We start from the raw sequence: 15,193 nt of genomic DNA on the forward strand, positions 1-15,193 counted from the left end.
ATCATATCTTCCTCAAAACGCTGTGGATGTACTAACCTGTGCCAGGCTGCCATTTCACAAGTTATGAAGATTTCTGTACATGTGCTACCTGTTTGGGCCCTGTGACGTATGGTTGCATATATATGTGATGTCATTCGGGTGCCGATGTACATCTTAAATACATACTCAAATTTCTGTTGTGTTAAGCCAGTACTGTTTCCAATTTTGGGTTGCTGGTTAGAATATCTGTGGACATTTTCTGTGAGTGTCTCCTGTCCTCTTAATGTTTCTGGCTCCACTTCAGTATTGACATTACAGTAATGTTTCTGGCTCCACTTCAGTATTGACATTACAGTAATGTTCTGTTCGTCAGATGAAAAACATTTTAAGTTCTGCTAAGAAAATGACATATCATCTTAGTTTTAGAGAGGAAGAACTACTAGAGATAGTGGCAGTAGCAGTGACAGTGAGGGTGATTTTTCAGTACCAAAAATTGTGATGACTCTTCCACAGAATCTCAAAGTAACAGTCGTGAATTGCAGATACAACACACCTTACAGTTACAACACACCATTCTCTTCAGCCTACAAAGTACGTAATTGATACTTGTTCAGAACTGAAAAAGTCTGAAAGAGATGGTGAAACCCTCAGGAAAGGTGAAAGCCTTAGCATCACATTTAATGTACAAAAATTCATTTTTGTCCATTTTTATTCATATGTAGTAGGTGAATCTAATCGTTTATTCATAAACATGGTAGATGTGCTAGATTTGGTGAATTCTTGGTTATGTAAGTGGAAATATGTGGTATTTGACAGACTTTTAACATTTCAGGGGTATTATGAGGCATGAGGTAAGGGATTGGAAGCAGGGGTTGTGTAAGGATGGGCAAGTATATTGTGTAGTTTTGGTGGCTGGTCGAATACCACTGTGGGAAGGATAGTGGGCAGGACATTTATCATTTCAGGGCAAGACGAGAGGTAATTGAAACCCTGGCAGAGAATGTAATTCAGTTACTCCAGGGCTGGGTGGTACTGAGTTATAAGGGGAATGCTCCTCTGTAGCCACACCGTGAGACTTTGGGAGGTGATGGGAGACTAGGCATGGGATATTTTTGTTTTTGTATGAGGTTGGGAGGCTTCAGTGAGATCTTCCATTTATTTTGAGAGGGACTGCTTGTCTTTGCAGATGCAATGTCTATGGGTGGCTAGGCTGAACAGAAGCGACTTTTTGGTATGGAATGGATGGCAGCTGTCAAAGTGGAGGTGTTGCTGGTGGTTAGTAGTTTTGATATGGATGGAGGTACTGTAATTGTCCTCCCAACCTCGTACAAAGACAAATCTCTCCTGCCTTATCTTTCCAGTCTCCCACCACCTCCCAAAGTCCCACCATCTGGCCACACAGGAACATTCACTTGTAACTCAGTACCACCCAGGACTGGAGTAACTGAATTATATTCTCTGCCAGGGTTTCTATTACCTCTTGTCCTGAAATGAGAAGTGTCCTGCCCACTATCCTTCCCATCCTTCCCACAGTGATATTCTGCTGTGCACCGAACCTACACAATATACTCATCCATCCATACACAACCCATGCTCCCAATCCCTTACCTCATGGCTCATACCCCTGTAATAGACATAGATGCAAGTCCTGTGCCATACATCCTCCCACCACCTCCTATTCCAGTCCGGTCATTAATAACACGTAGCCCATCAAAGGCAGGGCTACCTGTGGAACCAGTCGTGTGGCCTACAAGCTAAGCTGCAACCACTGTGCTGCATTCTATGTAGGCATGACAACCAACATGCTATCTGTCCGCATGGATGGCCACCAACAAACTGTGGCCAAGAAACAAGTGAACCACCCTGTTGCTGAACATGCTGCCAAACATGATATCCTTCATTTCAAAGACTGCTTCACTGCCTGTGCCATATGGATCCTTCCCACCAACACCAGCTTTTCTGACTTCTGCAGGTGGGAGTTTCCCTGTAATACATCCTATGTTCCCATAAGCCTCCTGGCCTCAACCTCCATTAGTCACTGTGCTCGCCCGTGAGACCCATTCCCTGGGTTTTGAGGTGTGTGACATTGAGTTAGCAGCAGACAGTGCAACAGTTATTGTACTGGCTATTTCTTGGTTGCCTGATGAAAACCTGTAAGTATTTCTGGGACAAATAGAATCAGTTCTGTCCCACCTATGTAGGAAAACTAAATCAACCATTGTAATGTGTGTCTTCGATGTGGACTTCTTAATGGAAAATAGAAACAAAATGGACCTTGAACACCTAATGTACTGTTACAATTTAGTACCAGTGGTGGACACTCCAACTAGAGTAAGAGCTGGTTCTAGCACTTTAATAGGTAATGTAATTGTAAATAGGGATATTTACAATAATTTAACTGTGAAAAACATTATAAATGGTCTCTCTGATCATGAAGGGCAATTCCTCACTCTAAACCTAGTAAATGTGCAAAGGAAAGAAAATTTCATTTGGAAAATTTTTAGGATTTAAACTAACACACCACTGAAAGCTTTAATCAGCAATTACAGCTAGTAGACTGGTCTCCTGTGTATGCTGCAATTGATGTTAACTCGAAATTTAATATATTTATCAATGAAGTTAAAAGTCTTTTTGAAGAAACCTTTCCAAAAAGTCAGTGAGAGAAAATCTGTTAAAATCAGGAAACAAGCCTTGGATTACTAAAGGCATCAAAATTTCTTGTAAAACAAGAAGAGAAATATATGCAGCAGCCAAGAGATCAAATGATCTCAGTAGGAGATGCACTATAAACTCTACAATAAAGTTCTGAATAAGACCATACAAACAGCAAAGAACATGAGCCTAAAGACAGAAATTGATTACTCGAGCAATAAAGTAAAAACTATTCGGAATTTTGTAAAGAAGGAAACAAGGAAAAATGCAGTGTGTAGTGAAAATATCCAAATAAAAGTTGAGGGTCATCTTGTTAGCAATCCAAAACTAGTTGCAGACACATTAGACAAGCATTTCTTAACAGTAACAGAAAAAATAGGTTTACAGGACTCCATAAACCAAGCCATCACTCTTTTGAAGGCAGAGTACCTAGCTTAGTACAACACATGAAGGTAACAACAGTCACTGGTCAAGACATTGAAAGAATTATTAAATCTCTGAAAAGTAAAAACTCTACTGGGATTGACAATATTTCTAACAAATTGTTAAAATACTGCTCCAGCCATGTAAGTAAAGTACTTTGCCACATTTTTGATGCTTCACTGAGGCAAGCAATAGTTCCTGAGAGGCTTAAGTATGCACTTGTAAAACCATTGTATAAGAAAGGAGATAAGATGGTTGCTGCTAACTATTGGCCAATATCACTACTGACAAGTTTTTCAAAGGTTTTAGAGAAACTAATGCAGAAGCATCTCAGGGATCAAAATATCCTCAGTGAAAGTCAGTTTGAATTTCAGAAAGGTTTGTCAACAGAAGATGCAATATTTGCAGTTGCTGGCAAAGTTTTGGAATCTATCAACAAAAAACTGGAGATGGTTGGGATTTTTTGTGACCTAACAAAAGTGTTTGCGTCAGTCACCAGATTCTTTTACAAAAAGCTGCACATCTTGGAATAAGTGGTTCATCAGGGAATTGGCTTGACTCATACCTGTCAAACAGGAAACAGAAAGTTGGAGTGGATAGTCAAAATGGAATCCCATTATCTTAATAATGAGGTACCATAACATGTGGAGTGCCCCAAGTCTCAGTTCTGGGCCCCCTACTTTTTATTATCTTTATAAATGATCTGCCTCTCTGTACAGAATATTGTAGATTTACCATTTTTGCTGATGACACTACACTAATTATTGATAATTCACTAGGTAAACTTGTGGAAATGACAAATAAGGTTTTAAATGAAACAGTGAACTGGTTAACATTTACACTGAAATAAACTATGTTCAGTTCCAGACAACAATCATAGATAGTAAAAATAGGTGAGCAGGTGATAACCAGGGTGGATACCCCAAAACACCTAGACATGCATATTGACAGCAAACTGAACTGATCAAACAATATTGTGGATCTTGGCAAAAGATTGAGTTCAGCAACTTACGTATTATGCACTGTTTCTTCTTATAGAAGTATGGAAACCACGAAGGCAGCATATTATGGTTATTTTCATGCCATTATGGCATATGGAATTATATTTTGGGGTAGTCAGTCACTGGCTAAAAAGTACTGTGTGCACAAAAAAAGAGCCATAAGGATCATGTGTAGAGTCCATCCTAGATCTATATGCAGGAATCTGTTTAAGAAACTTGGAATCCTTACATCCACTGAACAATATATAGTCTCTTTGATGTGCTTCATAAGGAAAGAAAAATCCATTTTGAAAGTGATTAGTGGGTATCATAGTCATGAGATGAGAAGAAAGCATGATATTCACTATGAACAGGCAAATCTATGTATTGTACATAAAGGAGTCCACTTTCTTGGCTGTAAGATTTTTAATGCCCTCCATTCAAGAATTAAGTATTTGATAGAAGATGAGCTCTTTTTTCTTAAAAAAAAAAAAAAAAAAAAAAAAAACATTAAGGCTGTTCCTATTGCAAGGAGCATTTTATACAATAGAAGAGTTCCTGAACTACAGTGTTTAGCATTTCTTGTATTGTTAAATGCAAATACATGCCCAAATCTACATTTGTAATCCTGACTATTCTTTATTGTAAAAAAGTATTTTGCAATATTTATTTGCTGTGAAACCTATTATTTTGTAATATTTATTTATCTTTCAAAATTGATTTTCTGTAATGGAACCTAAGTTACTGTTTACTGTAATATAAAATCATTTTGTTTTGTTTTTATGTGCTACCATAGATTTCTGACACATTCCATATCCTGTGATATTGTCGCAACATGGATCCCCAGAACAAGAAGTAAATAAATTATGAAAAATAAATAAAATGAACCTGAGTCTTCTGTTCACTAGACAGATGCTCTAATCACTATGTCACCCTATCACACTGACTTTGGGCAAGGGCATGCACCACCCTAGCATGTCTCCCTCCTCAACCCAAATTCCCATTCACACCTCAACTGAATGGGTATTCCCCCTAAACATCTGTGGTGTATATATGCAGATGGCAATGCAGTCTGCATCAATGTTGGAGATTTGAAAAGGTGTCTGGAACCACGTAGTTCCACTTGAAATTCAATTTTAACTATTTTTTTTGTTTAGGTGGTATGATTATGTTACCGTAACTCAAGATTTTCTTTTATTTGATATTAGAATTTCCCTGTGAGAACACTGTCAGTTCTGTGTTCCTGCTTAATCTCTAAAAATTCAGTACAACACCAGAACCCATCATAAAGTTATCCCAGCTTCATTATCAGCTACTCTTTCACACTGAAAAGTATAATGCAACATGAAGTTGTATTAAGAAAAATAGAGTTACTGACATCCCATGGGAGATTACAACAATTAAAGTAGCTGTTCACTATGTTCTAGCAGTTGCAGATAGGGACGAACCATTTGAGCTAGTCAACATAATTATATTAAAATTTTGTAAAACTGTAGGAACTGCTTGTTTTGAAATAATTCGAAGTGCATTTAGTGAGCAGTACAATAGGAACATAACCACTTTTAGTCAGACAGGCCTGATATGTACAGCTACAACTATGTTCCACAAGCCATCTTATGATGTGTGGCAGAGAGAAACAAATCAGTGTTTCGTTGCTTTGATAGTTTGAATGGAACTGTCTCAAGGTTCACAAGTACCAACATCTGTGTCACTTAACAAAATTTCTGTTATTTCAAAGGAATTTACCAGACTTATCAGTTCTCTCTTGTCTGTTCTTGTTTTCAATTATTTTTATAGACTGTTTCATAACTGATTCACAACTTTGAGTGAGTAAACTAGGAGAATTTGTGAGCAGCTGGAACAAAGATTCTTATACTGAATATAAACAAGTTAAGCCACCTGTAAGAAGCAGTGGAGTCCATAAAGGACTCTCATTGTATCATAAAGAACATAACAATAAGACAGTACTTATCTAAAGCTTAGCTGAGTGGAGATTCATACAGTTCTGTAAATTTAATAATGACACTGGCTTTGAATGTGAATATTTTAGGTTAGGTCTAGCAGTGATTATGTTCATATCCATTTTAAAGGCAATAGTCTCATGTCCCATGTTTTCATGCATCAAACAATAATTATACCAATATTATGAAAAGGAAAGTTACTACTCACTATATAGTGGAGATGCTGAGTCGCAGGTAAGCACAACAAAAAGACTCACAAATATAGCTTTCGGCCAGTAAGGCCTTCATCAAAATTAGATGACAGACACACACATGCACACTAACACAAACTTGCATTTTAATGAGCGTCTATGTTTATGTCTGTCATCTAATTTTGATGAAGACCTTACTGGCCGAAAGCTATATTTGTGACAGTCTTTTTGTTGTACCTATCTCCAACTCAGTATCTTCACTATATGGTAAGTAGCAACTTTCCTTTTCATTATATTGTTACAGTCCATGCTCGATTTTCCATTGTTTGAAACAATAATTACAAGTTTACGTGTTATCATATGTACTTTGAGTACAAGTAATACTTAATGTTTTAGGTCAAAGAACCAAAAGCAGCAATGTACATATGTGCAGTATCCATATTGACATATATTGGTCTTAGCACAATGAGGGAAGTATTTCAACTATATCAGCAACGCTGGCGATATTTGCTAGATCCAAGCAACTTTGTATCATGGTTATTATATGTATCTGCAACCATGATGGTCATTCCTGTTTTTTCTGGCAATTTTGATGATCTTCAGCTGTCATGTGCATCTGTAACTGTATTCCTCAGTTGGTTCAATCTCCTGCTGTATTTGCAAAGGTAAATTAATTGTTGTTACTGTTTGAATTTTATCTTATTGCAGTGAACATTTCATGCTGTGGTTTTGTTTACTGACTGTATTTCATTATGAAGCAATGGATAGGGATGACTTTCATAGGGATGCACACAAAGAACACCATACACTAATGCACCTAAAAGAAATTAAAACCTCTATTAATAATTCACAGCTTCTACAGCCTTAATGAATATTTGTAATATTGCTCAACACTATAGGTTCTGATTTATAATCTCTCCTCAGAAATTTATAATTTTTGAAATATTTCTAAATAAAACTGAAGAGCTTGGTAATTAATGTATGTATAGTACAGTTGGTGAAAGAACACCCCTAATAGCTGGTGACACTGTTGCAAGCTTCCAAGTGTGAAACATAAATGGCTGCAAATGAAACAGTAGTCTTCAATAGAGCTGCACTAACACTAAAATTTTGTCATAGAGAGATATACAAGATTGCACTACATGATAGATTGAGATGAGTGCATAATGCTGCTGTGCCAAGCTCATTGCAACTGTCATCAGTGATCTTTCACCAACTTTACTATAGTTACATATCTTTTCTGGTGGTATATGTGGACTTCACTTTTGTTTACTACTCTTGTGTATATAAAATTCTGTTTTCTCATTCTTAATTAAGTAGAATATTGTTTATTTTATTATACTCAATCAAAATGTGTTGATTAAAAAGCTAGATGTAAGATTTTATATTGTCTTGTGTTTTGACAAGCCCTGTGATGTGATAAATTTGGAACTAAATAAATAAATAGTAAATAAAGAGAAACAACATACAAAATTAGGGAAAAGCAACCATCACATTTTATGGATCGATGCATGGAGCACAGTGAGACGGTACAGAAAACAGCATCCACACTAACTTTCAAACACTAACTGTTTTCCAGCAATAGTACACATAATCACACACACAACCACACACACACTCAAACACACACTCGCATGGCCATGGCTATTACTTGGTTATTGAAAGTAGTTGCATGAGGTAAATGGAGGGGCGCGAAGGGATAGGGCAGGACATAAACAGGGGATAGCTGGGCTGGAAGGATGTAGTTCTTTGGACAAATGACTTCACAGTGCACAACAAGATGAAAAAAGTACCAGGGATACAACAAAAAGAGATTCAGAAAGAGGGAGAGGGCAGAACTGGGGGGGGGGGGGCGGGGGGGGGGCGGGGGGGGAAGGCCTTGGAAAGGTTGAGCAGTGGGAGAAAGCAGTGCGTGATCTGGGTGGGTAAGGTGTGATATGGACAGAAGATATAAAGGAAAAGACAAGGTGAGACATTGGGGGCAGCTTAGCAAAGGATTAGGTCAAGGGGTTTGCAAGAACACAGGATATGCTGAAGAGACCATTCCCATCCGCATAGTTTGGAGAAACTTTTGCTGGAAGAGTGTCTCCAAATGGCCTACATCATTTGTGTTGTCATGTGCAGTTGTTCAGCAACTGGATGTTTTTGATTTGACACAGTTTGGCAGTGCCATTCATCCAAGTAGGCAGTTGGTTACTTGTCATGCCCACATAGAATACTGTAGATTAATTGCAGCAAACCTGGTATATAACAGGGCTGCTTTCACATGTGTCCTCTCCTTTCATTGGATAGGAAACACCTGTGACTGGACTGTGGTAGTAGGTGGGGGATGGATGTATGGGACAGGTCTTGCACCTAGGCTGATCTCAAGGGAATGAGCCATGGGGTTTAGGATTAGTATTGGAACAGGGATGGGAGGAACTCAGGGTGGAAAAGGAGATAAAGGTGAAGATGAAGAGAAGGAAAGGGAAGTGAGGGAGAAGTGAGAGGAGTTGGAAAAGGGGGGGGGGTGAAGATGGAGGGGGGAGGGTTTGGAGAATACCCACGCGGAGGGGGAGGGAGAGTAGTGGGAGAAAGCAGGTTCTTTAGGTTGGGTGGGCAGTGGAACACTACTTTTGGGGATGGGGTAGGATTCTGGGTAGGATATTCCTCATCTCACGCCATGACATGAGGTAATCAAAGCCCTGGTGGTGGATGTGGTTGAGATTTTCAAGGCCCGGGTGATACTGGATGATTGGAGAAAAGCTGGTCATTGGCTGGTTAACAGGTTTTCTAGTGTTGGAGGAGCGGATGGTGTAGGAGAGTTGTTTGTATGTGAGCTGGATTGGATATTGTCTATCAATAAAGCTCTGGTAAGGTTATCAGTATATTTTGAAAACTCCTGCTTTGCACTGCAGATGCAGTGTCCATGGATGTTAAGGCTGTAAAGAAGAGACTTTATGGCATGGAATGGGTGACAGCTACCAAAATTGAGGTGCAGTTGGTGGTTGGTGCACTTGATATGGACAGATGTATTTATGGAACCATCTGAGAGGTGGAGACTGACATGAGGAAGATGGCTTGATCAGATGAGAAGGACTAAATGAAGGGGATTTGGTAAGGGGTGTTAAGGTTATGGAAGGAAGAGCAAAGATTACTCTTGCTGTGAGCCCAGATCATGAAAATGTCATCAGTCACCTCCACTATGACAGCTTGATAGCTGTCACACATTCCATGCTAGAAACTCCCTTCCTTAAAGCCCTGCCATCCTTGGATGCCGCATCTGCAGTGGAAAGCAGGAGCTGTCAAAATATACCAATAACCTTACCAATGTCTTTACTGACACATACTATCCTATCAAGTTCATCCATCAACAAATCTCCCATGCCATCTGCTCCTCTTGACACCTGTAAACCTATTAGCCAGCCATCGACCAACTCTTCTCTGAAAAGCCAGTATCCCCCTGGCATTGAAAACCTCAACCACATCCTCCACCATGGCTTTGACTCTCTCATGTCATGCCCTGAGCTGAGGGATATTCTAATCAAAAGTCCTACCCACATCACCCACAGTAGTTTCCTGCTGCCAACACAACCTACAGAATATTCTTGTCCATCCCTATTTCAGTCTTACTCCCAGTCCCACACCTGATGGGTTGTTTTCTTGTGATCAACCCAGGTGCAAGACCCACCACCCACCCACAACCTCATAACACAGTCCAGTCAAACGCACTTCCTACGCCATAAAAGGCAGTGCTTGCCACGTGTGGAAGCAGCCATGTTATGTATCAGCAATGGTGTACCGCATTCTATGGGGGCATGACAAGTAACAACTTTTAACCCCTCTCACTTCTCTCTCTCCCTCTTCGTCTTTACCCATCTCTCCTTAACAAAATAATTGGTATTTGCTGAGGCTACAGGAGTGTGTGTGTTTATGTCTGTGTGGTTGTGTGTCTGAATGTGGATATTATTGCTGGAAAAAGAGATTGTGCTCAACAGCTGTTTTCTATTATGTGTTACTTTGTTCCACACATTGATCTGATATAGCTGGGTGTTTACCTCAATTATTGATATAAATAATAATAACAGGTAAAATTGTGACATGAATAGAGAAAACTTATTTGAAATTTCACTGTTAGAAAACTTACATATGTGTGTCATATTTTATATAAAGTACTGCCTGAAGGCTATGTGTCATAACCCAAGTTCCCAGAATTTTTTTAAAAAGCTAAATGTCTGTGGTAGAAGATTGGGTTCCAGAACTGAACTCTGCTTACTCAGGAGAGGAAGATGAGGAAGATGGCATAGAAGGAAACATTTTAGGCAGAGTTTAAGTTTAGAAGACGTGAATATGGTGGTGAAGGTAACTGTGACCATCTCCAGGAGACCATTCTCTGAGCTGCATGTCAGCGTTTTACAGGGTGGGCAATATGCAGAATGTATTTGACAAACATCAGTTTCCTTTTTAGATTTCAGTTCCATGTGTTGAAGTTAACCTGAACTGCATGGTGAAAATAGTTCCATCATTTGTAAGAATTGTGAAAATCCGCAAAGTGGTTCTAAGTAGGTTATTCATATGATCAGTTATTTAACTGAATTTTGTACACATCAGTAGAATTAGTTTACAATGTTATAAATACACAGAAAATGTAGTATTAAAACTAGAGGCTTCTGCTGTTTATAGAATTTTTTCTTGTTTAAAGTGCTATCCAAATACATAATAAACTAAAGCTTACAGTTTATGACTGGTAGTATTATCTTTTCTTGTTTCAAGTGCTATGAGACTACGCATAAAATAATAATTACATAAATGAAGAGTGCTCAGCTCAACAATTTCTCAGTCAATGTCAGGACCTCACAAAATTTATTATTATAACATTTTTAACCTGCAATATTGTGCAGTTTAATTATTTATCATGTTTAACATTGTCCATTGTGAAACTATAACTTCAGCATTAGGAACAAGTCTGATGCACAACACTGGGCAATTTATTGTATCTTTGCTTATAGTGATTGGTTGCCTAAGAACTAGTGTTCCTTTCAGATGCTAGTCTGTTATTTCCTGGAGATGGCCTGATAAGCCTAAAACTAATATGAAATAAACAAAAATCTGTAGAACTTATTATTTAACCTTGAATAGGAATTACATGTTCTGATTTGCAGTATGGCAAGCGTAACGACATTCGTAAATGGATCTCAGGAAAATCACAGCATTGATTCGCCTTGCCTGGCCATCTGTATTTAGGTTTTCTAAATCAGTTGTGGTGAATAATGGTAGCTCCACTGAAAAGGAAATAACCAATTTCTTTTCCCCATTTTTATCCTCTCTGAGCTTATACTCCATCTCCAATGATCTCATTGTCAACTGGCCACTAAACCATAATTGGCTTTGTTGAAGATCTTTGCAAACATTTACACAAAATTTAGTTTGATCCTCACTTCCCTCTTAAATTCACACTATAGGCACACATTATAAATTAAATATATGTGATTGCCAACACAGTAGAACCCTTTAGATTTGACACCCAGCAGCTTCCATGTTGAGTTCACCACTTATTTACTCAAGTACTTTCATTTTTCCAGAGAAGTCATAATACATCCATTCCACACCTCCCTACCCCTTAAAAATGCAAAGCAGTCGCCAAGGATCAGACCTGGGACCTGTGCATCACTACACACTGACAGTAACCAGTAGACTATGTAAGCAGTCTACAAGGATCAATAAACATTGAGTGTACATAGAAGAAAGACTTTGCCATACACTACATTAGATGCATGTCTTCCTTGATGTAACACTAGATGTGTTGAGGATTGGCAAGAGAGCCAACCCACTATGAGAGGAAGCCGAAAGGCACACGTTTTAGCTCACGCAGGCTGGCGTGAGGTCTGGAACAGGACAAGGAAGTTAGACTTAAGCAAACAAGGACATAGCTGTTGGAATACTTAACTTTAATCCATAAATGGTGAACATCGCTCTTGACGGAACATGTTTTACAGCATCAATAGTAACTGGTAATGGCGCCTTGCTAGGTCGTAGCAAATGACGTAGCTGAAGGCTATGCTAACTATCGTCTCGGCAAATGAGAGCGTAATTTGTCAGTGAACCATCGCTAGCAAAGTTGGCTGTACAACTGGGGCGAGTGCTAGGAAGTCTCTCTAGACCTACCGTGTGGCGGCGCTCGGTCTGCAATCACTGATAGTGGCGACACGCGGGTCCGACGTATACTAACGGACCACGGCCGATTTAAAGGCTACCACATAGCAAGTGTGGTGTCTGGCGGTGACACCACAAGATACATGTCTTCCTTGATGCCAAAGGCTAAGGCAATACAAGTCACAGTTATGACGGAAAGATTTAGTTGCATTCATCAAGTGAGATGACTCTACAAGCTGAGGCAAATGCTGTAAAGATCCTGAAGAATATAGCTCAGTTTTTTGGTGCAAAGAAGTAGTGTTTACATTGCATTACAAACTGCTACTTTTACATGTGTAATGAACTGGAATCTACAGCTGTCAAAGAATTGTGGGTTTTCATTTAATGGACTGAGGTTTGGATGCTCACATGTACATATCTGGGAGAATGATTCATCTGCTGCCTTTTTTTTTTTATTAAGGCAACAAATATCCAGAAAGACTTGCAAGGCTGATTGTTAGAATCATTCAGGTATATCAAGTTGGAATCAATGCTGTGCTACTGATTTCCAACATTTTTACTAAGTTTGTTCTCATGGGAATGAGTAAGGGAGATGAGAGACCTATCTTAAAGGAAAGACAGCATAGTAAATAGAATTATTACTGGCAAAAATTGCTGGAACTTGACCAGAAACCTCATTGTAATGTTCCATCAAAATGCAATGAGCACTTGAATCTAAAGGAAGGAACTGTAATATTGGTACAGGAAAGAAGATGGTCATATGGAATAACAACTGATGTGCTATGCTTAATGTGTGGAATGTTTGAAAATATGTCTATATTTGTACATTCTACATTTTTAAGTACAACCAGCTTCTATATTAATTGCAATGTACTCTGTTCTGAAAACTTTATAAGTTTATTCACTCATATTTACAATATGACCATCACTATCCAGTATAACATGAAGTCATTGTTTCAGATCTATCTCTATAACAATAGACAAAATATTATAAACCCAATGATTTATTTTCTCTGCCACTGTTACTTGCTAGCAAAAATTATTTCCTATAAGTACATTTCAAAATCTTCACATCACTGGAATCCTCGTTTCAATTTACTGATAACATGAAATCATCTTTTCTTCATTCAAATTGCCACCAAACTGTGAGATGTCCATTTTATGATTGTAAAGTCATAATGGTAATATTTATTGATATTCTTCAATTGATGCATGCCTAATGGTTCCCCAAAAAATGTGGATGAAGTAAAGTACATTTTGGCACACCTAATTTGTTCAGTTGATATATCTTTCTTCTTTCTTATATTCTATTTCCATCACTTTGTTTTCCCCTGCCCATGCCTTCTTCTATTTTCTTTCTTCCTCTTTCTGCACCAATTTGTTAAGCAGATATAGTTTTTTCTTCTTTTTTACTTTTTCTGCGTTCTTATTATCTTCTGCAGTGTCCCTCTCCCATTTTCTTTCCTCCTCTTCTGTTTATGCTTTCTTTTCTTTTGCACCATGCTTCTCTTTCCTCAGACAGTTCTTCCCTTCTGCTTTTGCTCTCTGTTTTCTGTTGTTGTCCTTCTTCTTCTTCTTCTTCTTCTTCTCCTCCTCCTCCTCCTCCTCCTCCTCCTCCTCCTATTTTGCATCTTCATTTTCTTCTACTGCACCTTGTAATTCATCCCCTTGGTAGTATGGGAGTCGGTGATGAGGCATTGTCAACTCATTACTCACAACATGTAGTAGGTTCTAGTAAGGAGTGTCAGATCAGTCCAGTGTCCTGCATTCTTTTGATGTTTCAGTTAATGTCAGCTGGCTGGGCCAAAGAATGGGATATTATCTGATACAAAATTATTCATTCTCTTTGTTCACATTATATACTTTTTTAATACAGATTCCTTATTACAATAGGGAAATACTTCTCAAATTACTGAATGTGGAACTCCATCATACTTGCAGGATAATCTGATGTTCTAATTAATTTCTCCTCCAGTTGACCATTTGCTCAAGCCTGCTTTAGGTTCTCCCAATGATACCAAAACTTCTCCCATTCCCCTTACCATAAAACCTGCATTTTTAAAGAGAACTCTTAAATGTGCATCTTCATCACTGTTAGTCTATTTCACAACCTGTACTTTAAACATGATTTCTCTCTCTTCTTTATTATGCTGTATCTTCCTATTATGCTCTTGGAAATAAATCTGTGCTCTGCATCTGTACATCCATTCCACACAAAGTGCAAATTTCACACAAAGATCACGACCAGAAGGGTTTTTTGTTCACATTCCACCTATTGCAATGCAATCCTCAGTGAAAGTTGTTTCTACAGTGTCTCATTCATTGCAACATCCTTATACATTAACACATTATTTTCCTATTCTTTTTTTTGGTAGTATGTGATGCAAGAAATCTGTATCTTTAGTTCATCCCACTTGAAACTTGAATTCAACATGCACTCCTTATGCATGTGACACGTAACATACAGGTTGCTGGAAAGCAACACTACCACATGTCTTCTTACAGATCATTGTGGATGATAGTGCTGAATTTCCGAGTTACTGACAGAAGTTAGTGGTTTGATTTTACACAGATGTTAAATTTATAGACTCAGTTTGTACATATTTGTAAAACTGTTTTTCAGAGTAAATGTTATGCTAGTTAGTAAGAGTTGTTAGTCTTAAATAATAACTTTTTTTTTTTTTTTTTTTTTTTTACCAACAGATTTGATCAAGTGGGGATATATGTTGTTATGTTTCTGGAAATACTTCAGACACTCATTAAAGTACTTATTGTCTTCTCAATACTGATAATTGCATTTGGTCTTGCATTTTATATACTACTTTCAGAGGTAAGTTTCCAAGCTGATAATGTTATTGAAATAATACCCTAGCAC

General features: G+C 38.2%; 1 protein-coding gene across 1 annotated transcript in view; it reads left to right on the forward strand.

The window, feature by feature from the left end:
* Positions 1 to 15,193, forward strand: part of LOC124774919 (transient receptor potential cation channel subfamily A member 1) — a 208,005-nt gene that overhangs the window by 140,853 nt on the left and 51,959 nt on the right. The window contains exons 16-17 of the mRNA XM_047249599.1: positions 6,583 to 6,851; positions 15,022 to 15,148. Of these exons, the coding sequence (XP_047105555.1) occupies positions 6,583 to 6,851; positions 15,022 to 15,148 (396 nt within the window). The remainder of the gene's footprint in view (positions 1 to 6,582; positions 6,852 to 15,021; positions 15,149 to 15,193) is intronic.

The sequence above is a fragment of the Schistocerca piceifrons genome, chromosome 1 (genome assembly GCF_021461385.2).
Source record: "Schistocerca piceifrons isolate TAMUIC-IGC-003096 chromosome 1, iqSchPice1.1, whole genome shotgun sequence".
NCBI lineage: Eukaryota > Metazoa > Arthropoda > Insecta > Orthoptera > Acrididae > Schistocerca > Schistocerca piceifrons.